This window comes from Budorcas taxicolor, chromosome 6, assembly GCF_023091745.1.
Source record: "Budorcas taxicolor isolate Tak-1 chromosome 6, Takin1.1, whole genome shotgun sequence".
Taxonomy (NCBI): Eukaryota; Metazoa; Chordata; class Mammalia; order Artiodactyla; family Bovidae; genus Budorcas; species Budorcas taxicolor.
The window spans coordinates 4,697,852-4,724,180 of NC_068915.1; the positions used below are offsets into that span (position 1 = coordinate 4,697,852).

At 39.2% G+C, this 26,329-nt stretch overlaps 1 protein-coding gene across 1 annotated transcript in view; it reads left to right on the forward strand.

Moving 5' to 3' along the window:
- TNIP3 (TNFAIP3 interacting protein 3) overlaps positions 1-26,329 on the forward strand; it is a 91,352-nt gene that overhangs the window by 42,832 nt on the left and 22,191 nt on the right. Inside the window, exons 3-6 of the mRNA XM_052642253.1 lie at positions 17,399-17,485; positions 20,602-20,679; positions 22,345-22,410; positions 23,849-23,980. Of these exons, the coding sequence (XP_052498213.1) occupies positions 17,399-17,485; positions 20,602-20,679; positions 22,345-22,410; positions 23,849-23,980 (363 nt within the window). The remainder of the gene's footprint in view (positions 1-17,398; positions 17,486-20,601; positions 20,680-22,344; positions 22,411-23,848; positions 23,981-26,329) is intronic.

Genomic DNA, 26,329 nt, shown 5'->3' on the forward strand with positions numbered 1-26,329 from the left:
AGTGTTTGGGCTCCTAAATCTTTAGTCTCTCCATCACTTCTTACCAACTTAATTCTCCTCAACTTTTAAATATTGAGACTTCATACTATTTTATGGGTAATGTTCTTTGTTCACCATTAAGTGTGATTTTATTTTACTTATTAACTTTTATTGAAGTGAACTTGATTTACAATGTTGTGTTAGTTTCAGGTATACAGCAAAGTTACATGTCTATATTCTTTTCAGGTTCTTTTCCATTATAGGTTATTACAAGATATTGACTATAGTTCCACGTGCTATATTGTAGGTCCTTCTTATTTATCTATTTTATATATAGCATTGTGTATCTATTAATCCCAAACTCCTAATTAATCCCTCCCTCCCTCCCCTCACATTACGAGCAATGTTCTAATTCGCTCTTTCACATCCTAGCCAATGCTGATCATGACATCCAAGTTTTTCCAACCACTTGCCATACCACTCACAAGCTCTACCTTCATAAATCCATGGCCATTTCGCATCTGACTTTTCACTTGTCCTCTCATTTCCATTTGATACTATCCACTAACTTTCTTAAAATGTCTTCCTCCATTGACATCTATAAAAGCACCCTTCAACACCCTCCTTTCCCCTCCGCTCTTTCCGTTTCACTCGCCGTCACCGGTCTCCCTTGTGTCACTGCCTGTGTTACACTAGTCACCCAGGGATCGGTACGTAGTGGGTGGCTCACCAAACTTCAAAACACGTGCTGCTGGCTTCCAACACATACACTTACTAAAATGTAGTTCTTTTCTAGATTCATATCGACTTCACTCAGCATTTTCAAAGATGCGCTCAGTATCTTTCCTGTTAAAACTGTTGTTTCTCCACTCTCCATTTCCCACTTCCCAAGACGCACCCATGTCCCACCACCCCACCCTCCTTTACCAGTTTCGTGTGCTGTGCTTTTTCACATGGTGTTTATCCTTCGTGGAAACTCTTGCCTCCTTGCCCCTTGCATGAACTGTGTCTCCAACTGTGTTTTCATGTGAATTACTATGAAATCATAGTACCTCCCTCTTTAGTCTCATAGAGTTCTCTGGTCGCCTTTTGCACTGTCCTAAATAAATACCTTCTTTAAACCTCATTCATAGGCTTTATCACCTTGGTTTGGTAATCATTTAGGCATAGTCTTCCCTACTAGTCACAGACTTCCTGAGGATAGAGTGTGAAGCGTCACATGAATGTGTCTAAAGTCTCATAACACAGGTTTTTCTAGAAGGTACCCATGTTATGCAACACATTTGGTTTCATGAACTATGAGAAAAGTAGACTTATAATCACCTTATCTCTAAGAATCCTTCACAAATAATCTCAAAGTCTACAGGAGGGATATTGAATACACACTTAAAAGCTCAGCTTCTCATCCTAAAGCTTTTGACTGGCAGTGATTGTCAGATGCCCACCTATCACTGCTGCTTCGAGATGTTAGCTATACCACTCCCAGGGCACTTTGTGGTACCACTTATGGTGACAAGTAGGCCTAATATGTGGATGTGCTCTCCAGAGCCCAGACAGAGCTAAACACTATGGGTCTCTCCATTGGAGAGACCTTTCTTTCCCAGCTTTAGCTACACAAGCCCGCAGTACTACTTTACACATCCAGTGTTTGCCAGATAATATGTGTGACTGTCTTTTTGATTTTCGTCCTTCTGCAAATGGGGAAACTGAGGTTCGGTGAAGCTAAGTACCTTTCTCGTGGTTTCTGCTATAGCTAGTAAGAATTGCATTCTGGACCTAAACCCAGATCTGTCTGGGTTGCTCTATACATCCTGCTTTTAATTACCTCTTCCTCAAATAAGAATCATTTGAAGTGACTGGGCCTGAGCTCAAGCTGTTACCAGGAATGATGCTGCTGTCAGAGCAACCCGCTTTCCTGTGTGCGGCATCACCCTTGCATCAGGCTGCAGTGCCTTTACTCTCTCTGAGGATAAGTCTCCCAGGAACAATCCCCAATCTCTTCATCTCCCAGACTTCTGGCATCTTCTCAATTGTCATCTGAAGTATCTTCAAATATTTGATTCCTTAAGTAAACACATTTAATTTCCAGCTGAAATCTCTGCTGAATTACTGTTGACAATAGCACTCCGCAGAAGGAAATCCTACATTCAAAATAAACAAAAATGTTTCCATTCTCACTTATATATTGATGGAACTGAAAAAAAGTATAAGAAAAATTCTTTTGGAGTAAGATGAGGGTGGGTCAATGACAAACTGTGGAAGGCATCTCTCATTTTCCCACTGGATGGAGCAAGCGTAAGAACAGTAAGGGAGACTCCCTTTCCAGGAAGAAATGTATTTCATTATGACTTTATGAGATGGGTAAAATGCTTCAAATGGTTCAGAGAGCATAATCTTTTGAAAGATTAAGTAAGTTTCTAATCATAAAGAAATATGATTTAATGAGAAGTCCTGAGATATATGTCATGTCCCCTTAATGGTCTACCTTGGCCAAAAATAAGAGGGAGAATTACTACAGAGAAAATGAAAAGTGAAGTGAAGTCTCTCAGTTGTGTCCGACTCTTTGCGACCCCATGGACTATAGCCTACCAGGCTCCTCTGTCCATGGGATTTTCCAGGTAAGAGTACTGGAGTGGGTTGCCATTTCCTTCTCCAGGGGATCTTCCCAACCCAGGGATCGAACCCAGGTCTCCCGCATTGTAGGCAGACGGTTTATCGTCTGAGCCACCAGGGAAGCCCATAGAAATGGGAAGACTAACTCATTGCTTTGAGGAAACAGAAAAACATTATTGATGAACATGAGGAACTCTATTAATATGAAAGCGGGTTTTAATATTCTGAGACAGTTGAAAGTAGAAAGTTGGTGAACAGAAGGCATTGAAAATCTTGTAGGCAAAGAACAAATCATTTTCTAAGCAAGAATAATACTCAGTTCCAAAGGGGACATTAAATGGAACTTACACTAAACTAAGACGTGGTCTTAATACAGGGACAAAATTAATATATGAACCTTAATTTATTACCCTGTAATTGTGTGTCTTCAAATACAAAAGGAAATGATAGAAGACTTGAGATGTTTCCTTGAACAAACAAATATATTCCAGTAATGCTTGGAAACAAGAGTTCAACCTGGGATGGGAAGGAAAAGTGTTTGAATTTTAAGATCTACCAAAACCAAATTTGCTTAAGAGTGTTGTCATGTGTTTAGATTCTGTTTTGCTTTTCTTATTTTAACTAAGAGACAGCACTAAAAACTGGCTTTTAATAACTATGGTACCAGTTGAGGAGCGATTTCCCAGTAATTGGGGACAAATTCTAGCTCTGGACATTCTTCCTAAGGCTAAAAGTCTTGGTAAAATGCTTTGAATGGCTCAGAGAGTATAATCTTTTAAAGTGTCCCAATATGAACTTATGACACTTTAAAAGATTATGAGCGAAAAACTTCTTGGAAACTACAGTAAGTTGACAAACGTTTTCTGTAACCACATTTGTTAGGAAAAAACATTAATTTCCCTTTCCTTGTTTCCTTTTTTCAAAAGTTAAGCTATTTCATTATCAAAATCTTTTTTTCTCATCTCTAAACTGGGATGAGATAAGAATAAAGTGAGTGGAAATGTGAAAGCATTTTGTAAATGTAGAGGGCTAAATTGCTTGCACACATACATGCTTAGTGGTGTCCAGCTGTTTGTGACCTCAAGGACTGTGGTCCACCAAGCTCCTCTGTCCATGGAATTTTATAGTCAAGAATACTGGAGTGGGTTGCCATCTCCTCCTCCAGGGCATCTTCCTGACTCAGGGATCAAACCCACATCTCCTGCATCTCCTATGTTTGCAGGCAGATTCTTTACCACTGAGCCACCTGGGAAGACCAAAGGGGTAAAACACAATTCTTATGATGATGATGATAGTAAGATTAGCTTGAGCCTCAAAGTCTTATTTTTTCTCATAGAATTACTAGCTTCCTCTTTGAATCCCATTATTTAATTTTGAGTCATGGTAACTGTGGAATGTTTTGATCTCTTTTTTTCTGTTAGGAAAAATAAGTTGCATTGTTGTATGAGCAGCTGTTTACTATACCCTGGGGAATGTCTGAATAGCTGGCTAGGAAAACAGCAAGTTCTTAGGCAACAAGAAGGCCTGTCTCAGCTGCTGCACTTTGTGGTGTTCGAAGCTCGCCGTAGGCAACCTGGGTGAAGTCATGTAAATGAGCTATGTATCTTTCTCTTAGCTCTAAGTTCAGCTAGTAGTTTTAGCTTTATAATTCTAAAAGTATAATCTTGAAACTAAACAGGTTGGTGGACAGAGAGACCAAGCTGTGTTTCCCAAGCTATCACCATGCCTGATATATGACATATGACTCCTTCCATTCATTTTGAAGGTTTTAAAAGCTTCCACTATATATAAATATCAGGTATATGTCCAGATAAGAAGATCTTCCTGTGTATGTTCACCTTGAACTCTATTTTTGTAATAAGGTGTAACACCAGACACTGCAGGAAAACAGAGACACAAGTCTGTAAGCTAAGATCAAATTCTAAGACATAAGAATTAAAACTTTTATAAAAGAAGAGGGACAAAGCTCTCCTCCCATTTGAGAGGCATCCATTTGTTGCACAGATGGCTATCTACAGGAGAGGAGAAATGGGGCAGTAAACTCAGGCTCCTCTTGTTTGATAAGGAAGAGATACTTTTGAGTAGGACACTTTCTTACTCAAAAGTTTTCTCTTCCATCTCTGGGAGGATTTGCCCAAGGTTCCTCAAGAGATGGGGTTAGAGAGCACTGGAAGATGCAGGGTGTCCTTTGGAAGTTGTGAGTGATGGGTGCAAAAGGATTCCTTCTGCCTCTGTGAAAATAATAATCCTAGAAGTTCCAATCCAGGCCACTTTGGCAGCCCCAGGAGGAGTGCAACAACCCCAGGGTGTGTTGGTAAAGGAGGGCACCAAGCCTGGAAGGGAAGGGAGACATCTACGTGGAAATTAGAATAGACTTTATCACTTTAACATTAAAAATATATAAGGTATCCAGGAGCCTGCAAAGAGAAGAAAAAGAATTCAGCGTCTTAGGGTTTCCACTGAACAGACTTCTGAAGCTAAAGGTATTATCTTCACCTTTGGAATCATTGTCTTCTCCTAGCTTTAAATGACTTCAGCAATCACATTTGGAAAAAAAAAAAAAGATGTCTCTCTTGTTATGCAAAAGGAAGAATAACATCAGCCTCTTGATTCAGAAATTTGTAAATCTGTGACATTACTAAAGGAAGCAAAATTCTTGGCTTGGAAGATTACCATGAACAAACACACTTGTTTAAGGGTTGTTTAGCAGATTACGTGTTCTTTATGTTCTAGATGTGTTCACTGGGTTGCCCAAAAATGTTGTGTAGGTTTTTGGTTTTTGTTTTTTTGTTTTTTTTTTAACAAGATCTTATGGAAACTAACATTTTGGCCAATGCAACAGCTTTCTGACAGAATGTGGGTCTCTCACAGGGACTTCCAAACCTAACCTGGGTTTGGGAATCCAATGCCTCAAAAGTCCTTTTTTTTTTCCCCCTCAAGCAAGCCTTCCCATTTCTACTTTGATTAGAAACAATTTCTTTACTGGGTGTGGGGAAAGTACCAGCAAAATGAGCATTTTCAGCTCTCACTAAAAAAGGCTCATACCATTCTAATATCTACCTTCTAGGTGAAATGCATCTTAAGACTTTTTTACCATTTTTGTACTTGTGAGGAGAGTGAGACTTGACCCACAAAGTGTATAAATATCTTGGGATTCTGGGATAAGCAGCAAAAAGTAGAATCATGTGTTCCTTTTTTCCCCCTCCAGTGAGGAAGATTTACTTTTTACAGTAAATTTTCCTTAAATCACTAAAGATCACTTAGCAAATATCTGCAATTTTTTCAGGCTATCATATTGAAAGACTGTCTTTGAGTCAGGCTCATTTTCAGACAAAACAATCCCGATCACTTATGTGTCCAGAAGTCATCACCATAGTCTCCCATTATTCCTACATCATCTTCATATGTACATCCTCTTTCTTAATTATTATATGTAACTATGGTTTTTGCTATTTAAAACTAGTATCAAAATCCATGACTTATTGAAATGTATTGTCTCAGTAAGAAAGTGATATCTTTCACCTGAGGTCTCCAGGCTAATCACTTGGTGATTATAAAGCGATGCAGAAAGATTTCATCATTAATGGAGTGGTCCCTCTAATCTTCAGATTTTATGTTCAAAAACCAGAAAATACATGAAAGACATGTCTGTTTTGATTATCTAGTACTTAACACATACCCAATTCACAGTCTATAACCTGTAAATATTTAAGAATGAGTATATGAATGAAGTACATGTGAAGTCAACATATGTATGTTAAGTACAAGAAAAAAGTGATTTGCAAATATGCTGAGTGATCATGGATTAAAGTCCTTGCAGAACAGAGAACATTTTTTAAAAATTCAATTGCAGGCTTATAATATTCTAAGGCTAAATTTCTCTTTTCTGACTACCATTCATTGGCAATAGAAATTACTTTCTAAGCAAGTAGTGGTAGAAACTAGTAAGACTTTGTTTGGATATGATCTTAAAGGTCAATCTGGTTTATATATACCCCACAAGAAAGCTCAATTCCCTCAAAAGTTTTCTGAATTATATTTCTTATGGGCTCAAGCTCCTGCATCAAACAAAGTAAATTATGTTTCGTCCAGTGATTTTTTTAGCCATGTTATTCATGTCTCCTCACGTAGGTAAAATGCTCTTTGTTGGGAATAAGCCAGTAGGGCTGAGTTCTGGTATGGGTTCAGCCACCCTCTCATCATATCTCTGAACTTCAATTTAATCCTTCTTAACATCAAAGAAGCTCAGGCTTCCCTGGTGTCTCAGATGGTAAAGAATCTGCCTGCAGTGCAGGAGACCCAAGTTCGATCCCGGGGTCGAGAAGATCCCCTGAAGAAGGGAAGGGCAACCCTCTCCAGTATTCTTGCCTGGAGAATTCCATGGAAGTGGAGCTTGACGAGCTTTAGTCCATGGTATCGCAAAGAGTCAGACATGACTGAGCAATTAATACTTCACTTCACTAACATCAAAGAGTAGCTATCATGGTCAACAAAAGAGTCCAAAATGCAGTACTTGGATGCAATCTCAAAAACGACAGAATGATCTCTGTTTGTCTCCAAGGCAAACCATTCAATATCACAGTTATCCAAGTCTATGCCCCAACCAGTAATGCTGAAGAAGCTGAAGTTGAAAGGTTTTATGAAGACATACAAGATCTTTTAGAACTAACACCCAAAAAAGATGTCCTTTTCATTATAGGGGAATGGAATGCAAAAGTAGAAAGTCAAGAGACACCTGGAGTAACAGGCAAATTTGGCCTTGGAATATGGAATGAAACAAGGCGAAGGCTAATAGAGTTTTGCCAAGAAAATGCACTGGTCACAGCAAACACCCTCTTCCAACAACACAAGAGAAGACTCTACACAAGGACATCACCAGGTGGTCAACACCGAAATCAGATTGATTATATTCTTTGCAGCCAAAGATGGAGAAGCTCTATACAGTCAACAAAAACAAGACCGGGAGCTGACTGTGGCTCAGATCATGAACTCCTTATTGCCAAATTCAGACTCAAATTGAAGAAAGTAGGGGAAACCGCTAGACCATTCAGGTATGACCTAAATCAAATCCCTTATGATTATGCAGTGGAAGTGAGTAATAGATTCAAGGGATTAGATCTGATGGATAGAGTGCCTGATGAACTATGGAATGAGGTTCGTGACATTGTACAGGAGACAGGGATCAAGACCATCCCCATGGAAAACAAATGCAAAAAAGCAAAATGGCTGTCTGGGGAGGCCTTACAAATAGCTGTGAAAAGAAGAGAGGCGAAAAGCAAAGGAGAAAAGGAAGGATATAAGCATCTGAATGCAGAGTTCCAAAGAATAGCAAGAAGAGATAAGAAAGCCTTCTTCAGCAATCAATGCAAAGAAATAGAGGAAAACAACAGAATGGGAAAGACTAGAGATCTCTTCAAGAAAATTAGAGATACCAAAGGAACATTTCAGGCAAAGATGGGCTCGATAAAGGACAGAAATGGTATGGACCTAACAGAAGCAGAAGATATTAAGAAGAGGTGGCAAGAATACACAGAAGAACTGTACAAAAAAGATCTTCACGACCCAGATAATCATGATGATGTGATCACTAATCTAGAGCCAGACATCTTGGAATGTGAAGTCAAGTGGGCCTTAGAAAGCATCACTACGAACAAAGCTAGTGGAGGTGATGGAATTCCAGTTGAGCTGTTTCAAATCCTGAAAGATGATGCTGTGAAAGGGCTGCACTCAATATGCCAGCAAGTTTGGAAAACTCAGCAGTGGCCACAGGACTGGAAAAGGTCAGTTTTCATTCCAGTTCCAAAGAAAGGCAATGCCAAAGAATGCTCAAACTACCGCACAATTGCACTCATCTCATACGCTAGTAAAGTAATGCTCAAAATTCTCCAAGCCAGGCTTCAGCAATACGTGAACCGTGAGCTTCCAGATGTTCAAGCTGGTTTTAGGAAAGGCAGAAGAACCAGAGATCAAACTGCCAACGTCCGCTGGATCATGGAAAAAGCAAGAGAGTCTCAGAAAAACATCTATTTCTGCTTTTTTGACTATGCCAAAGCCTTTGACTGCGTGGATCACAATAAACTGTGGAAGATTCTGAAAGAGATGGGAATACCAGGCCAGAATATGCAGGTCAGTAAGCAACAGGTAGAACTGGACATGGAACAACAGACTGGTTCCAAACAGGAAAAGGAGTACATTAAGGCTGTATATTGTCTCCCTGCTTATTTAACTTCTATGCAGAGTACATCATTAGAAACGCTGGACTGGAAGAAGCACAAGCTGGAATCAAGATTGCCAAAAATATTAATAACCTCAGATATGCAGATGACACCACCCTTATGGAAGAAAGTGAAGAGGAGCTAAAAAGCCTCTTGATGAAAGTGAAAGAGGAGAGTTAAAAAGCTGGCTTAAAGCTCAACATTCAGAAAATGAAGGTCACGGCATCTGGTCCCATCACTTCATGGGAAATAGATGGAGAAACAGTAGAAACAGTGTCAGACTTTATTTTTTGGGGCTCCAAAATCACTGCAGATGGTGACACTTACTCCTTGAAAGAAAAGTTATGACCAACCTAGATAGTATATTCAAAAGCAGAGACATTACTTTGCCGACTAAGGTCTGTCTAGTTAAGGCTATGGTTTTTCCTGTGGTCATGTATGGATGTGAGAGTTGGACTGTGAAGAAGGCTGAGCACCGAAGAATTGATGCGTTTGACCTGTGGTGTTGGAGAAGACTCTTGAGAGTCCCTTGGACTGCAAGGAGATCCAACCTGTCCATTTTGAAGGCGATCAACCCTGGGACTTCTTTGGAAGGAATGATGCTAAAGCTGAAATTCCAGTACTTTGGACACCTCATGCAAAGAGTTGACTCATTGGAAAAGACTCTGATGCTGGGAGAGATTGGGGGCAGGAGGAGAAGGGGACGACCCAGGATGAGATGGCTGGATGGCATCACAGACTCGATGGATGTGAGTCTGCGTGAACTCCGGGAGATGGTGACGGACAGGGAGGCCTGGCGTGCTGCGATTCATGGGGTCGCAAAGAGTCGGACACGACTGAGCAACTGAACTGAACTGAACATCAAAGATGCCTCTTCTGACAACTTTATAGGACTATTATGCAGTTCAAATTGAAGCAGATAAAATATTGCAATCCATGGAACTCACATGTGCAAAATTGTAATTTTCTTTATTTTTTAAACTGTTTTATTTCAATCTGGGACCCCACATCCCTCCTTTTGGAAAATAATTTAATCCAGTTGACTGCAGGAAATCTCAGCCACTTTGGCGTTTGCTCAGACAGTTTCTGTTTTCAGTGCAGTCCTACACAGGAATTCTCTCCTCCATCTTCTTGCCTTAGCAGCACCTACAATCTGTGAAGCAGATTTGTGAAGAAATCCAGCTGGAGTAGAGTTGCCAGATGTGGTAAATAAAAATATAGAATGTCTGCATGCGTGCTAAGTCGTTTCAGTCATGTCCAACTTTCTGCGAACCCATGGACTGTAGCTCACCTGGGAGTCTCCTCTGTCCCTGGGGTTCTCTAGACAAGGACACTGAAGTGGGTTGCCATGCACTCCTCCAGGGGAGCTTCCCAACTCAGGCATCAAACCCAGGTCTCTTACGTCTCCTTCATTGACAGGTGGGTTCTTTATCACTAGCGCCACCTGGGAAGCCCATAGGATGTCTCAGTTCAGTTCAGTCGCTCAGTCGTGTGCGACTCTGCGAGCCCATGAATCGCAGCACATCTAGTTAAGTTTAAATTTCGTAAAAACAACAAAATATTTCATGGGAAATACTTTTTAAAAAAAACTACTCTGCATCTAAAACTAAAATGTATCTGGCTGTCTTATGCTGTTTTGGCAACTTTAGGAGGAAAGCATCAAGTTGCAATAATCCATCATCTTACACGGCCATTAGCACCAGTATAATCTAATCCTTATGGTCTTTTCATTGGCTTACATCTTCACTGGCAATCACTGATGCTGCTAGGTCCCTCTTCTCATCTCTTGTCCCCAGATTCATGTGATAAATACTGCGTTTTTCTCAATCTGACAGCAAAGCATGCTTAAATCCACAGAACCCGAGTTAACCATTTTTATATCATTCTCAGGAATGCAGGAAATTTCTGACTGTGTTTTCACAACACTCTGGGGTTGAGGTGTCTGTCTAAGGAATCCCCCTACCTAGACAAAGTCCCAGCTGTGCTCCTTGAGTCTCTGCAGAAATTCTCTTCAAGACTTGCCCCTTCCCCAGGTTTAACTCAGGGGGTAAGGCCTCTCGGCCCTATGATGTTCAGTCTGGGCAGTTCGATAGATGATGGGTGAGTTCCTAGAAGAGTTGGGCTCAGTTTCCCCAAGAGGAGGCTCAACATTCAGGTTTTCCCTGATCCTTTCCCCATTCTTCCTCAGGGCCTTTATCTCCTATGACCTACCTTTATCTACCATTCCCTGCGTGGGTGTGGGAGTGGGGAAGAGGTAAAGGAATAGCTTATACCATCTTTTCATCTTCCCTCTTTATCATTTATGCTATGATTTTATGCCTTGATTCTGTTTTTTTTTTCTCAAACATTTTGTTATGAAAACTTCAAATATATAGCCAACTTGAAAAGATTTTGTGATGTACACCTGTAGATTTCACCATTAAAAATCTCACTCTACTTGTATATCATGTATCTATCCATCTACCTACTGCTCATTTTGTCCATCAATCCATGTAGTTTTTTGAGACATTTCAAAATAAATTACACAAAAGTAATTAATCTTAAATTTTGTAAAGTTTATTGCTAGAAATACTAGCCTTGCAATTCAAAGCTTCAGTTTTCAGGATAGCCTCTGTTGAAGAGTCTGTTTTGAAATCCAAAGGCTGAATAGGGACTGTTTTTCCTTTTGCATTCAGTGACAAACTTGTTCAGCCCTGAGACAAAAGGTATTTCTCACTGAGCAAAAAAGGATTAGTTATATGAAACAAAGAACCATGTACGTTTGGGGGAATCACCAGTTAATATTTCAGGACATTAACTTATATAATAAAGCACTATACAAATGTAGGAAATATTAGTGAAAACCACACTTATACCTTTAAAAAAATCCCTCATAGCATGTATAATCATTGATATTATGTATCTATTAAATATTAACTATGATTAGGAGAAAAAAATTAAAGGGGTTTGTATGGAGAAAAGTTAATATTTTTAATTTAAACAAAATAAAGGTGAAATATTTACCTATAAAATGAATAAAAATAAAATGTATTCAAGCAGAACAGCTTTTTAAAAATGGGTAGATACTCCTCCTTGATCCTTTGTTATTTGGAGACAAAATATATATCTTTGTTTATCCCTGTGGTCTTTCTCCTCTGGACTGTGTTTTAAGAAGTAGCAATGTTATATGATTTCCTATTAAATAAAGATTTATACATAAACAGATATTTTAAAAATGTGTATGTCACTAGCCTGTGCTGTAAAGATACTATGTTAGTTCCCAAGGCTAAAATGATATTAACTCTACCTTCAAGAAGCTGACAGCCTTGAGAGAGAAAGATACACAAAATGACGGTTTATGATAAGTGTAGATATTGATGCCTCACACAGCAACCTGGGATCACAAAGGAGGAGGTAACTAACTCCTCTGGCAAACCAGAGAAGCCTTCAAAGGGGCTGGTGGTCAGACTGGATCAGATGGGTTACTGCTTTGGGCAGTGTTGAGAAACCTTTAGACTGGAAGCTTCATAAAGTCTTCAGTTTCATAAAGACAGGAGAATAGTCGGCAAAGTCCAGTTTGCCCGATGATGTAACTGAGATGCACTAAAAGCTAGAAGTGTGCAGTGGAAATAGACATATATGTACTGCATGGAAGAAGGGCTTTAGACTCCAAGCTGGAGAGAAACAAGCCTGTATCCCCCAAGAGGATGTGGAATTTGGGGCATGCCTCTCAGGGGACTCATCTAGTCCAAGCCCATGTCTGGGGGATGAAACAGAGGTCATTTACTAGTTTGGATGCCAAGAAGTTGATGTTCCTGATCCTGAGATCTTTTTTAAACTCTTGAGTAGGTACCCACTTCATCAACATTGCATATTTAGTTTGGGATGAGGAGAAGGCTTTACATGTGTCTGAGCACTGCTTGGACTTGCACAGGTACTGAAATAGTTGGCACTATTTTAGGTTTAAGAAATATGGAATAAACACAGCAGACAATAACAACATATAGGGTATGACATACAGTGCTATGGAAAAAATAAAGCAAGAAAGGGCTGAGATGGAGAGCAATTTTAAATAGGAGGCCAGGTAAGATCTCAATGAAGAGATGACATTGAAGTAATTACCCATTGAAGGGGAAGGGATGAGCCATGCAGTTATCTAAGAGAAAGACAGTTCTGAGCAGACAGAACAGGGTGTGTTCATGACAGGTTCACGGACCAGCGGCGTGGCCAGGACAGGGTGGAGTAAACAAACAGGAGGATGCTGAGAAAGAGGTCAAGGGAGCACAGGCAAGAGCAGCGAGGACGTTGCAGGCCACTGTAACGATAGAGTGTTCTGCTTTCACTGTGAGTGAAACAGGAAGCCACTGAAAGGTTCTGAGCAGAGGAGTGACATGAAAGGACATATTTTAAAGACTTGCAGTGGCTACTGGACTGAGAAAAGATGGGAAAGGAGCAAGAGTGGAAGCAAGGAAGCTGTTAGGTTACTGCAGTAATGCAGGTCATGTAGCTAGTACAGGGTGGACTAGGACTGATGCAGGGACAGGTATCAGTCACTACTGGATGCACTTCTAAGAATTTTCATGTGAACAAAATCAGGAAGCAATTATTGACATTTCCATTTTGAAAATGTATAAAAAGGCATGTTTATTTCATTCTTTCCTTAAACTGGGAAAACTCTTGGCTTTTGCGGCAACGTGTTGCTTTCCTTTCTGGATGTATTTTCAGAGATCCGAAAAAATATCCAGATGAATTGGGTAAAGCTGTGAGGAAAAAGATACCTCAAGGATGACTCCAAGATGCTTAGTCAAGGGCATGAAAGTTGTCACTGATTGTGATGGGGAAGACAAGTTTTGTGGGAGAAGATTAGGAAATAGCTTTCATACAAGTGGTGAAGGAGGTATCTATTAAGCATCCAAAAAAGGATGATGAGCAGGCAATTAATATAGGTGTTTGGAGTTCAGAGTTGCGGTTCATTCTACATGCCCCAGATGAACTGATTATAAGTAGTTTGATTACCATGAATTGTTAAATATTTAGGATATTATTTTTGATAATATCTATTAAGTGGTATTAGAGTTGTCAATCTAACCCATTTAATACATAATGTGCATATCCAGGTTTATTTTTACTAAAAAGCCACTTTGATTATGTAATTCCTTTGCTCAGAGGTCTTCAGTAGTGCCCCATGGTCTATGTAATAAAGTTAAAATTTCTTAGTCTAAAATTAAAAGCTTTTTCCAATTGGATCCAAATCAACTTTAGGCAGAGCACATGAGCCCCTCTCTAGTGACACTGCGCTTATAAGAATCCTTCATACTTAGGCTTGTCCATCTCTGTTTCCTTTAAGTTGCTCCCCTTAATGGTAACATAGCTCAGTTCTCACCATCTATGAACATCCAATCCATCCTTCAAGGCCCAGCAAAAATTCCAACTCCTGCAATAACTATGAAAGCTCAGAATGAGCTCTCTCTGAATTTTCACAAGCATGCTCATATGTATATATATGTTTCACTGAGAGTAGGAACTTTCATTTTTCCTTTGGAACCCACTTAGTGCCATGTGCATTGTAAGTGATATGTAAATGACTGATGAGCCCTATCCTTAAGGCCATATTATTATTAATATCAAAGCTCTTATATATGTTATTATGAACAGCAACCCTAGGAAGAAGACACCTTTACTATCCCTAGTTTACTATGTGGGACTTGAGACTTAAGGGCCTTAAGCATCATTCCCAAATTTATAAGCAGTGACTGGTAGAGCTGAAATATGAATCCAGATGGCTGCTTTCTAAGGGCAGATGTTTTAGTCACCACCAGATACTCTGTCTCCTAGTTAGACAGCTTAGAATAGGTAAGTACTGCTGCTTAGAGTGGGTGGCCTATCCCTTCTCCAGTGGATCTTCCCAACCCAGGAGGAGAACTGGGGTCTCTTGCATTGCAGGTGGATTCTTTACCAACGATACTATCCGGGAAGCCCACTTAGATAGCACATTCACTTAAAATCCATGCAAATAGATCCAGAAAGCAAAGGAAGTTTTTCAACCCCCATTCTAAAAGGATATTGAAGAAAAATCCATGTTTATTTCACCTACCAAAGAATCTCTCCAAGCATTTATAGAAATGTGATTTCTCTCAGACTAATTTTGAGGGAGTTATCATCAACTGGAATGACTGTTCCCGACCACTGACTGGTAACTCCTTGGTCCTTCACATCACCATATTTCTGTATGTTTGTTATTTTCCTCTAGATAGTAATATTATTTTAGTCACTTGAGAAATGAGAACTCCTCAGACTTGCTTTAGAAACATGGAGTGACATGTCCATTTCTCTGAAACTTATTGCAGCTACTAGGGCTTCTCAGGGAACAAAGTTTGGCTAAAAGTCAGACACTGCAAGTATACAGCGTATGTGAGGCAGTGCAGGTGAGGCGAAGACAGCGTGTATAACAGAAACTATCCAGAGTATTCCTAGGACTGTATTAACGCACATTCCCTTTTTTCTCCCACCAAACTTGGGGCACTCCAGAAGAGTTATTATTTATTCATAAATCACCACATGGCTCTCTGAATCTAATAGAAAATCCATTTGTTGTTAAACTGGCATGCCAGGAGAGGCAAAAAATAATATAATGAAAAATGCAAAAATACAGGATTTCCATTCAACAGAATCACTTACACCCTGATGGACTACAACAACGAATGTTCAACAGGATACCCATATAGACAGGACCTACAGACAGCAATGCCTGGCAAGGAAGTGTTCTTTCTAACCACTTCTTTAGGTCAGTGCCACCACATCCACTGGGTTATTCTTACTAAAAATGCAGATAAGGCTGAAGGGAACTTTGACCGTATATAACTATGCTTTGAGTATGAGTGTATTTGGGAGGAGGGGTTGGGAGAGAAAATAATACATTTTTATGTTATTGTTGTTGTTTTTTTTCCTGATGAGTGGATTTGACAGTTAATGAAGTGTCAGTCTCCAGGAAACCCCTGCTTATATTCCCTAAAATCAAATCACACGTGACTCGTTTTACCTTTAGAACTCTGAACAATTTGTTTCCCACTTGTACTTTTGGATATTGCCTTAAGGAATATCATTCTGTTTCACTCAAGTGTACCCCCTAAACAGACCAAGAAACCAGCCGAAAGTATACCCACACACACACACACACACACACACGCATTGCAGATGGAGAGAGCCACAGATATCAGGGGTGTGGCCAGTTCAGGAAACAGAGGGAATTAATTCAGTGTGGCAGGAACACAAGAAGCAGATATGGAGAGCTAAAGATGAAGAGCTAAAGCAGACAAAGGAGAGTCAAATCCTAGCCACCCATTCATTCCCTTTTAAAGAGTCTGAATTTCAGGAGTTTTAGGATTTATCCTACATATATGTTGATATTGAATGCTGCTGCTGCTAAGTCGCTTCAGTCGTGACCGACTCTGTGTGATCCCATAGACGGCAGCCCACCAGGCTCTGCCGTCCCTGGGATTCTCCAGGCAAGAACACTGGAGTGGGTTGCCATTTCCTTCTCCAATGCATGAAAGTGAAAAGTGAAAGTGAAGTCGCTCAGTCGTGTCCGACTCCTCGCGACCCCATGGACTCCAGCCCACCAGGCTCCTCCATCCATGGGATTTTCCAGGCAAGGGTACTGGAGTGGGGTGCCATTGCCTTCTCTATGATATTGAATAGAGAGGTCTAAAGAAAACTGTAAACTAAGTAACTAAGTTCTTTTCTCTTTCCTTTCTATTCCTGCCTCTCTCTTTGTTCCCTTTCCTCCAAGTCAAGAATGATGTCTTCTGCTCCGTCACGGCCCCTGGGTGTGGCTCAGAGCACCTGCTTTCCGTGCTTTTATCTGCACTACGTATCAAGAGCTGCATTACCTCAGTGCCCCTTAAAACTACAAGCCAACTCATTAAAGCTGAATGTTAGTGAAAAAAAAGATTTTACTTCCCTGGAGTTATGAAGAAAATGTGGACCAGCTACAGAAAACACAGTCTTGAGACACCCAATAACTTTGTAATGAATTATTTTCTTTTCTAGTTCCATAAGAATTAGTAGCTCTTACAGAATTATACATGACATTAAATTTCACACAGTTAAGCTGATACACGTAAGACATTGCCAGAAAATCCGGCCCTTAGGAAAATAAGTACCCCGAGTTGTCAAAAAGTCAACAGTTACTTAATTGATCTGGGAAATACAGTGAAGTTATGGCAGTTCGGCTACTGAGGAAAGATTTGGTGTGCCTAGGCTAGTCTGTGGTAACTTCCTCCTCCAGTGAGAGAAACTGCCAGTAAAGGAAGAAAGGCAATTTACATACCATAGCAAGGCAATCTGCCTTGTGTGTTACTCACAGCTTGCCAGCTTGAGACATCCTGGGAAGCCCCTAGCTGGAAGAGAAGAAAAGTTATCGTCACAGTCGCTGTTAGCGTTATTCTGTGTAATTCACATACAGAGTCACTTCTGTACATTTTCAGTGAAAAATTGTTACTGTTGTTTTCTGTCACGAGTAAACTATTTTTGTAGTATTTTTTAAATTATGTATATTTTGCTCTCACTTTAAAACACATTTTCTTCTTTTTTTTTTCTTTCTGCTCTCCAAGCCTCCAGGAAAAACAGTTTCTGTGGCACATTTCTTACAGAGCACAGCTAGAATGAGTGGTGCAGAAAGTTCTACGGATCATGCAGAGGTAAGAACACATTTCTGGGAGATGAATTCACCATATGTAGCATCAACAGTATCGCTAATGGCTAATTATGCAATGACTATAATAATAGCAATGTCTAGTTTGCTTTCTTTAGCTAAGATATGCTCTACATATTTCAACAATGCTATTCAATAAAGAAAAAATATCTAGGTGACTAGCTGCATTTTCTTTGACACCTCTGAGCTACATTTCTTTTTTCTTTTTTAACAAAGCCTATCCTTTCAGCTTTTCAAGTCTATATTTCACATTTTGCTCTTGACTTAAAAAAAATTGGTTTAATGTAACATTTAAGAGAATATTATATTGGTGTGCTTAGAAATAAAATCTATTACAGCAATAGAGTACCTGTCGTAAAATGCTTATATACATGCAATTAATATCACATTCTTTGCTCTGTTACTGTTTACTGCAACAGATACTAATTGAAAGTGTTTTCTTGAAGTATTTTTTAATGATGACTAAGATATACTAGGAAACAGACTCTTTCAGCCATTCAGGTTTTAATTTAGCAGTCCCAGAACTTGAATCTCTTAAAAGCTGATCTGGGCATTAGGGTAAACGAGAAAGCAAGGTCTGAATAATTTGCACATAGATTACATTTTATTGGGAGTAATTTTTCTTTAAATGAGCCCTTAGAAGGACCAGTGACCTAAAAATCTTTCTATGCCTTCATTAGCAAATAAGAAGCACAGCAAAAACAAGTGAAAAGTTTCTCCAAAACTTTGTATTTGACTGTTTTGTTTCATTTTAATCCACATCTATGTCAGATGCATGGTGGTAAAATGTTGATTAATCTCCACAAAAATTCTTAGTGATATATTTATGACTTGTAAGTCATACCTATTGCTGTGCTTTATCTATCTTGCAGACTTAATGTATCTACTAAATCATTTTATACAAATTTGATAAAGAATTATTTAAAAATAACTTTTAAAAGAAAATCAAGTGTCAAAATAGTTCATAATTTTTCAGAGAAAATTGTATATGGAAAAAATGCAATCTGATTACTCTCAATCTAAATTCTCAGAAGGCAGGGTCATACAAATATCTGTTAGTCACAGAATTTTTTTTGTCTTTGTCATAAATAGAAAAAAGACTTCTTGAGGACCCCAAATTCAAGTTCTAAACCATGGTGTGAAATGGAGGAACCTTGAACTTTAATATGAATCATGAAAATCAGTGGTATTTATTAAAAATAGAGGTGGGATGAATAGGTGGAGCAGAGAGAATTTTAAGACAGTTCTACAAGACATTCTACAGGATCTTATAGTGATAGATACATGTCATTACATATTCATCTACAGCCACAGAATGCACAACAGCAAGAGGGGATCGTAATGTAAACTGTGGATTTGGGTGATAATGCTGTGTCAATGCAGGCTCATCTGTTAACAAACATACCACTCCGGTAGAGGATGCTGACAATGGGGAAAGCTACCCATGTGTTGGGGCAATAGCTATACGGGAAATCTCTCTACTCCCCACTCAGTTTTGCTGTGAACCTAAAACTGCTCTAAAAAGTAAAGTCTATTAAAAAGAAGATAGAGTGCTATAGCTCCCTTTCAGAAAATCTGATCGGTGTTCTGGGTGCTCTATGTATAGCAAGCCCCCAGGTGAATGCACCCTAGTGATGAGAGAACCGCTAGTCTAGAATCCAGTCTTTCTGCATCTCGGCTTTGCCAAGCCCAGCACACACTAAGTAGGGTTGCTTCACAGCATTTTCCAAATCAGCTATGACTAATTGTTAGTCTGTTCTGATCCAGAATAAGTTCTCTCCCTTAGAAGTCTTCCTAAAAACCAGAAATCTCAATTGCAGGACCCAACATACTTCTCCCCTGGAAACTGATATCACTTCTGGCACTGGGTCAAACCAGTTTGAGGTCAAGAAGGAGGTATAATCATCCTGATTTTTGTCAACCTACAGAAGAATGCCTCTTTTTAAATGCAGTCTTACTTACACATGTGTCTGAATAGGAAGTAACTAAGAAAACTAAGAACAGAGTCTATAGAGGTGTAAAAATCCATGGAACCCTAAAACACTGAGACAAAAGCTAGCAAAGATAGAAAAACAATTTTATAAATCATTTCTAATGAAAAAAGTCCTTGAACTTCCATGGAGACTACAAAACAACATTTCTTGTAAAATTTCTGGCAAAGGCCAACGTATTTTGAAAATATTTCTTATTGTTCATGAATACCCTTAAGCAATTTCTTGGTCCACAATAATTATTGAGCCTGAGACTACATGGTAGATTTCCAGGCTACCCTCATCATCCAATTCATTATATTACTTTATGATTCAGCCATGCAATGGTTTTAAGACTAGTGAGTTAGAAAAGAGAAAACAGTACTTTAGTGAACTTTGCTGGTGATCGCTTTAGACAGATGGTAGGCAGTTTCCAGAATTTTTATGCTTTCTTTAAATGAATAATATTTTCTTAAAAATAAAAAAGTGATTAATTTTTCATCATGCCAATGATTGATTATTAACCTAGATTTGTCACCTAGCGGCTTTATACATAGGGCTGGTTAAAATTACACAACATGAGATGACCTATGCTCACCTCTCTAAGATAATCATATGATGGTCACTGAAGTAGTTAATGTATTAATATTGCTTCAGAATCAGTTTGTCTCCATGTAACATACTGTGTTAGTCTCCTTTTCTTGGTTCTATCATTCCTCTGACTTTTAGGGCCACTCCAAATCATGGGCCTGTCTATATAAATGAATTCTTTTTTAAAATTTTACCAGGTACATACCTAACACGTATCTATGAAACTTACCTGATTTCTATATACATTATATTCTGTATTTTCATTTTGGGGGGGAAATGATTAAAATCCAAATTCATAAAATTCTAAATTCTTGCTTACCTCTTATATAGAAACATTTGTAATTTATTCAATAATTGTCAAGGTCGTTAATTCATATAAAAGAGTTTCTAAAATATAAAGCTTTTTCATCAACAGTTCTCTATGGAGATGATAATATTTTAGCAAAATTTTTATAAATTACAACATGAGAGCTTGTGAAAGGCAGCATTTCTCCTGTTTATTTGATAGACTATTCTGCTTTGCTCTTTTTTTTTTTTTAAGTGTGCTCAATCGTCAAGAAGAAAGAACTTAAATTCTCTTGAACAAAAGATAAGATGTCTGGAAAAGCAGAGAAAAGAGGTAATTTTGCAATATTAGTTGGAGCAACATGGGCCATGAATTAATGCTGAGAATAAGAGGCACCTAGAGCCTCTTCTTTTTGTTGCTGGTTGCAGTGCGTATCTTCAGGGTAACAGACTGCATTGTACTGAGAGCAAATGCTTCTTTCTTACTCACCTACACGTCTCTTGTGCAAATGAGTAAAAATGACAAACCCATGAATTCAATCATTATAATTTAATTTTTTTAATTAGATGTTTCTTCCACATGGGCCAGGTGAGTTTATCATCTGGGCTGTTAATGCTCTGCAATCTGACACACCTTGAAACTCAAATTGTCAAAGGCTTTATTGTATAGTTGACTGGGGTACTATGACATCATGAGTTGGCATCCGACCAACAGGGGTTAAGGAGCACTATCACAAAAGAAGTTTGTCTTAAAACGTCATTTGGGTATGTAATGGATATTCTTTTGAGTTCTGTTTTTCTGAGTTAATGAATACTAGAACTTCTTTATTCTCCTTGCCAGAGGAAGAGGTACAAAACTAACACTTCTGGCACCGCGTTGTCAATCTGGTACTTCCTTTTCTAAGTCATTTTCTACATTACAGCCTTTCTGTCTTCTTCTTCCGTGTCCTCCACCCTTCTTTGATACTGCGTAAAATAGTGTGCTCTTCTGGGCAAGTACTGAACTTCAGCAAAGTAATGGTACCAGAGCACAGAAATGTTAGTCCCTAAAATGACAGCAGCTCGGGGATCTTTATAAAATAATACTATATAGTCTTATTCTAAAAAGTCACATCTATTTCTAGCATCAGAGTTACCTAGCTACTGCCACTCTGTATTAGGTATTTTGTTTTGTAACTAAGAAAATTTTGTTACCTTTTTAGTCATTATATCTATCTTCTCCATGTCTGTCCTATATTTATAGCTGTTGGAATTTCTTTTAATGTGGAAAGCTGTAGACTTCCTGACTAGAAAACTAAAAAGAGGTCACAGTGTTTTTACTTTCATCTATTTAGCACATAGTTTTGAAGTTTGAAACAAAAGTTTCAAATTGTTTGCAGCCTAAATTGCTTCTAAAATTGTCTTATGACAAAACTATTATTCCTCAAATAATCTAAGCTTTCAAAAAAGTGATATTATCTATTAGTTGAGTATATTATACAAATCATGTACTGATTTTTTTTTAAAACACATTATTGCATGCAAATGATTATCAGTTAATGAGACTTGGAATTTTTAGTACAAATTCTGCCTTTAAAAGCTATAAGAAATATTACATTATAATAGTCAAGATAAGCACATAGAAAAATATGGAAAGATTTGAAAAAATACTTCAAATATGAATAAATATTACAGAAAACCACTAATGCAATCTGTATCAGGTTCTAGTTGGACTGAACAAAGAAGATGAAAATTCAGATAAGTATGCAAAGTTAAAAGTTTCTAATAAATTGTTCAGCTGACTAGTCAAGATATACCTAAGATGTACTAGTTTTTCATATGTGAGCCAATTATGAAAGGTGAATGTGTTAACTCATCCCAGATCTACCAGAACTTGGTGGAAAGAATGCTGTCTTCACCAATGACTTCCAAAATCTTACCTCAAAAAGTGATTTCATTTTGACTAAATTTCCAACTGGGCAGAATCCTTTGTTGATTTACCAAATTCTAATAATTTCAGCTCCTGGAAGTTAACCAGCAATGGGATCAGCAATTTAGAAGCATGAAAGAGTTATATGAAAGAAAGGTAAACACCTCTCTGTTTGGTATTTGCTTTAAATCAATAATCTGAGTGAGCCAAGTATGTGAAGGTTTTCATTGATTTCAACTACAGGAAATTTGTGAATAGCCAGCCATCTGTTGAAAAATGATAAGGGGGAGGGTGCTGAGTGTATTACTGGCCTCATGGTACTGAAGATTAATGAAGGAAGCAAAGGTGTCAGTGAATTGTCTTGAGAATGTAAAAATAAAGATACTAAAAATAGCCTCCAGCAATATCGCTAAGTTCTTATGCACATTTATCATAGCTCACAGAGCATCCTGGCTCTGTTACTAGCAGCCATAAAAGCACAAAGTTATATGTGAGGTGAGAGATGGTTTAAAGTTCATAGTTTTATACAAGGCTGGTTCTCTAATTCTTTATAGCATAAGCTGTTGCCCACAGATAAGGAAAGAATGCTAACACTGAGTGAGGGAAAATGGGGCAAACCCTCTTCTCTCTAAAGCATGTTCGACAAGAAACTTTAGTTTTGGTGAGAAATAATCTTTTTTTTTTTTGGAAAAAAGATATATTTAAAGAGGAAAAGTCAATTTATTGTTTAAAATCATTTCATGTTTCAAAAGAGAGAGAAGAAAAAGCAAACTCCCTAAATAATTCAAAATTAAGAAATTTGACCACGAGTGAGAAATACAGCAGAATTGCTCTTTTCTTCCCCATTTTGATACTCAAAATATTACATTTAGAAAAAGTAGGATAGTTTTCACTACATCAGGCCATGGCCAAGCCACTTTATATATTAAAATTCAGAGGGGCATCTTTTGAGTCTCCAAATTTTAAATCACATGATCCCAGAGAAAACGTTTAGTTATCTTCCCAAAGGGCTTGCAGCTGCGTGAAGACCCAGGGTTAAAAATGGTCACACTCCCCATCTTTGATGAAGTGCTTGTTCCTAAGGCTTCTCTCCCTGGGCCCCTGTCACCCAGACACCTAATTTGGAATTTAATAGCAGGTCAAGAGGCTTAGCACGCACTGCACAGCAGGTCAAGTGCTGCAGGTTATTGAGGAGTAAAGGCCTTATCTGTTTTTCTGCAATGTAAGCATATTCACTGATCTCCATCCTTCGCTGCCCTCTTCAGATCAGGCAAGGCACACCTTGCCAGTTGAAAATAGAATGACAAGCCTCGATGGCTCCCGTAAAGTCTAAGGGTTTATTCCCTCCAAAGGGGTGTGGTCTGGAGAAAGGAGCCTACAAGCTGTTTTGGTGTTTGCTTTTTCTCTTGTAGAGGAAGTATTTTTTAAAAAGCAAAAGACCTGATCTTGGTTTGGGACAGTGGGAAGAAGAGCCCCTCCCTAGGGGATGCCCAGGAGTGAGCCGGTTCTGTCCCCGGGTGTTAGGTTGGGAAAAATACAGGGGTTGTGGGCTTCGGACTCGGTGTCTGCAGCTGTCTGTGAACCACTCCTGCAGGTCGCAGAGCTGAAATCGAAGCTGGATTCCGCAGAAAGATTCCTGGGAACACTGGAGAAGGAGCGGCTGCAGAGCCCGAGGGAGAGCTGCCCAACGCGCTGCTGGACCAGTGAGCCGCTGCGGCTTGCGGAGGTGGGAGGGGCTCGGGAGCGAATCCCTGCCCCCGACGGGCCAGGGTGTACAGGTTACCTGAGGGCCCAAACCAGGGGCCAGGTCTCTAGAATCAGAAGGCAGGAGGCTGCCTATTCGCTTCCTCCTTTGCCGTTCAGCAGGCTCCATCCGCAGGGAGAACCAAGCCACAGATTTGGGGGTGTTTTTCTAGGGCATTGCAGCCTAGGAAAAAATTCATTTTGCTTTTTTGCTTTTACTCATACTGATTTATTTTTACTGCTATTGTTGATAATATGACAAATCTTTGTACAGTTGCTTTTCAGCTTACAAGAAGCTTTACAAACAAGTATGACTTTTGTCACCCTAAAAAGATAACATTTTTGAAAAGTATCTCATCCTCCTCATCTCATTTAACATTCTCTGCCCGTTTGTGAGGAAAATCTTACCTTCGTCATTTTAGAGATGAGAAGGCTGAAGTGTAGAGTTTAGATGGCTTGTCAATGTCTGTAAGTAGCACATGGGAAAATGGGACTTGAGCCCAGTCTCCAGATTGGAAGGGTCCTTTAATCCTCCTGAGAACTAGAAAGTGGCATTGAGATGATGCCTTTTCTTAATGTGGACTCCTGGTTTTACTTTTAGTTATGGGACCTTACACTTATGGGACTATGAACAAAGCTAGTAAAGATGATGGAATTCCAGTTGAGCTGTTTCAAATCTAAAAGATGATGCTGTGAAAGTGCTGCACTCAATAAGCCAGCAAATTTGGAAAGTGCAGCAGTGGCCACAGGACTGGAAAAGGTCAGTTTTCATTCCAATCCCAAAGAAAGGCAATGCCAAAGAATGCTCAAACTACCACACAATTGCACTCATCTCACACGCTAGTAAAGTAACACTCAAAATTCTCCAAGCCAGGCTTCAGCAATACATAAACTGTGAACTTTCAGATGTCCAAGCTGGTTTTAGAAAAGGCCAAGGAACCAGAGATCAAATTGCCAACATCCGCTGGGTCATCAAGAAAGCAAGAGAGTCTCAGAAAAACATCTATTTCTGCTTTATTGACTATGCTGAAGCTTTTGACTGTGTGGATCACAACAAACTGTGGAAAATTCTTAAAGAGATGGAAACATCAGACCACCTGATCTGCCTCCTGAGAAACCTGTATGCAGGTCAAGAAGCATCAGTTAGAACTGGACATGGAACAACAGACTGGTTCCAAATTGAGAAAGGAGTACTTGAAGGCTGTCAGGCTGCTTATTTAACTTACACACAGAGTACATCATACAACGTGCCAGGCTGGATGAAGCACAAGCTGGAATCAGGATTGCCAGGAGAAATATCAATAACTTCAGATACACAGATGGCACCACCCTTATGACAGAAAGCACAGAAGAACTAAAGAGTCTCTTGATGAAAGTGAAAGAGGAGAGTGAAAAATTTGGATTTAAACTCAACATTCAGAAAACTAAAATCATGGCATTCAGTCTATCACTTCATGGCAAATAGATGGGGGAAACAAAGGAAACAGTGAGAGACTTTATTTTGGGGGACTCCGAAATCACTGCAGATGGCGACTGCAACCATGAAATTAAAAGACACTTGCTCCTTGGAAGAAAAGCTATGACCAACCTAGACAGCATATTAAAGAGCAGACACATATCCTCCCTTTTGAAGCTCCCTCCCATCTCCCTCCCCATCCCACCCCTCTGATTAATGTTGAGGTTTGACAGAAAACAGCAAAATTCTGTAAAGCAATTATCCTTCAATAAAAAATAAATTAAATTTTTAAAAAAGCAGAGATATTACTTTGCTGACAAAGGTCAGTCTACTCAAAGTTTTTCCAGTAGTAATGTATGGATGTGAGAGTAGGACTATAAAGAAAGCTGAGCATCAAAGAATTGAAGCTTTTGAACTGTAGTGTTGGAGAAGACTCTTGAGAGTCCCTTGGACTGCAAGGAGATCCAACCAGTCAATCCTAAAGGAAATTAGTCCTGAATCTTCATTGGAAGGACTGATGCTGAAGCTGAAACTCCAATACTTTGGCCACCTGATGTGAAGAACTGACTCATTTGAATAGACCCTGATGCTGGGAAGAATTGAAGGCAGAAGGAGAAGGGGACAACAGAGGATAAGATGGTTGGATGGACCATCACCGACTCAATGGACATGAGTCTGGGCAAGCTCTGGGAGTTGATGATGGACAGGGAGGCCTGATGTGCTGCAGTCCATGGGGTCGCAAAGAGTCAGACATGACTGAGCGACTAAATTTCACTGAACTGATGGCACTTCATGGATATTGTAGGAAAAGGGCGGAGGCCCTTGAGCTCTAATGGCCTCTCATTTTTTCAGACAGGAGAAAGAAGGATAATGCTA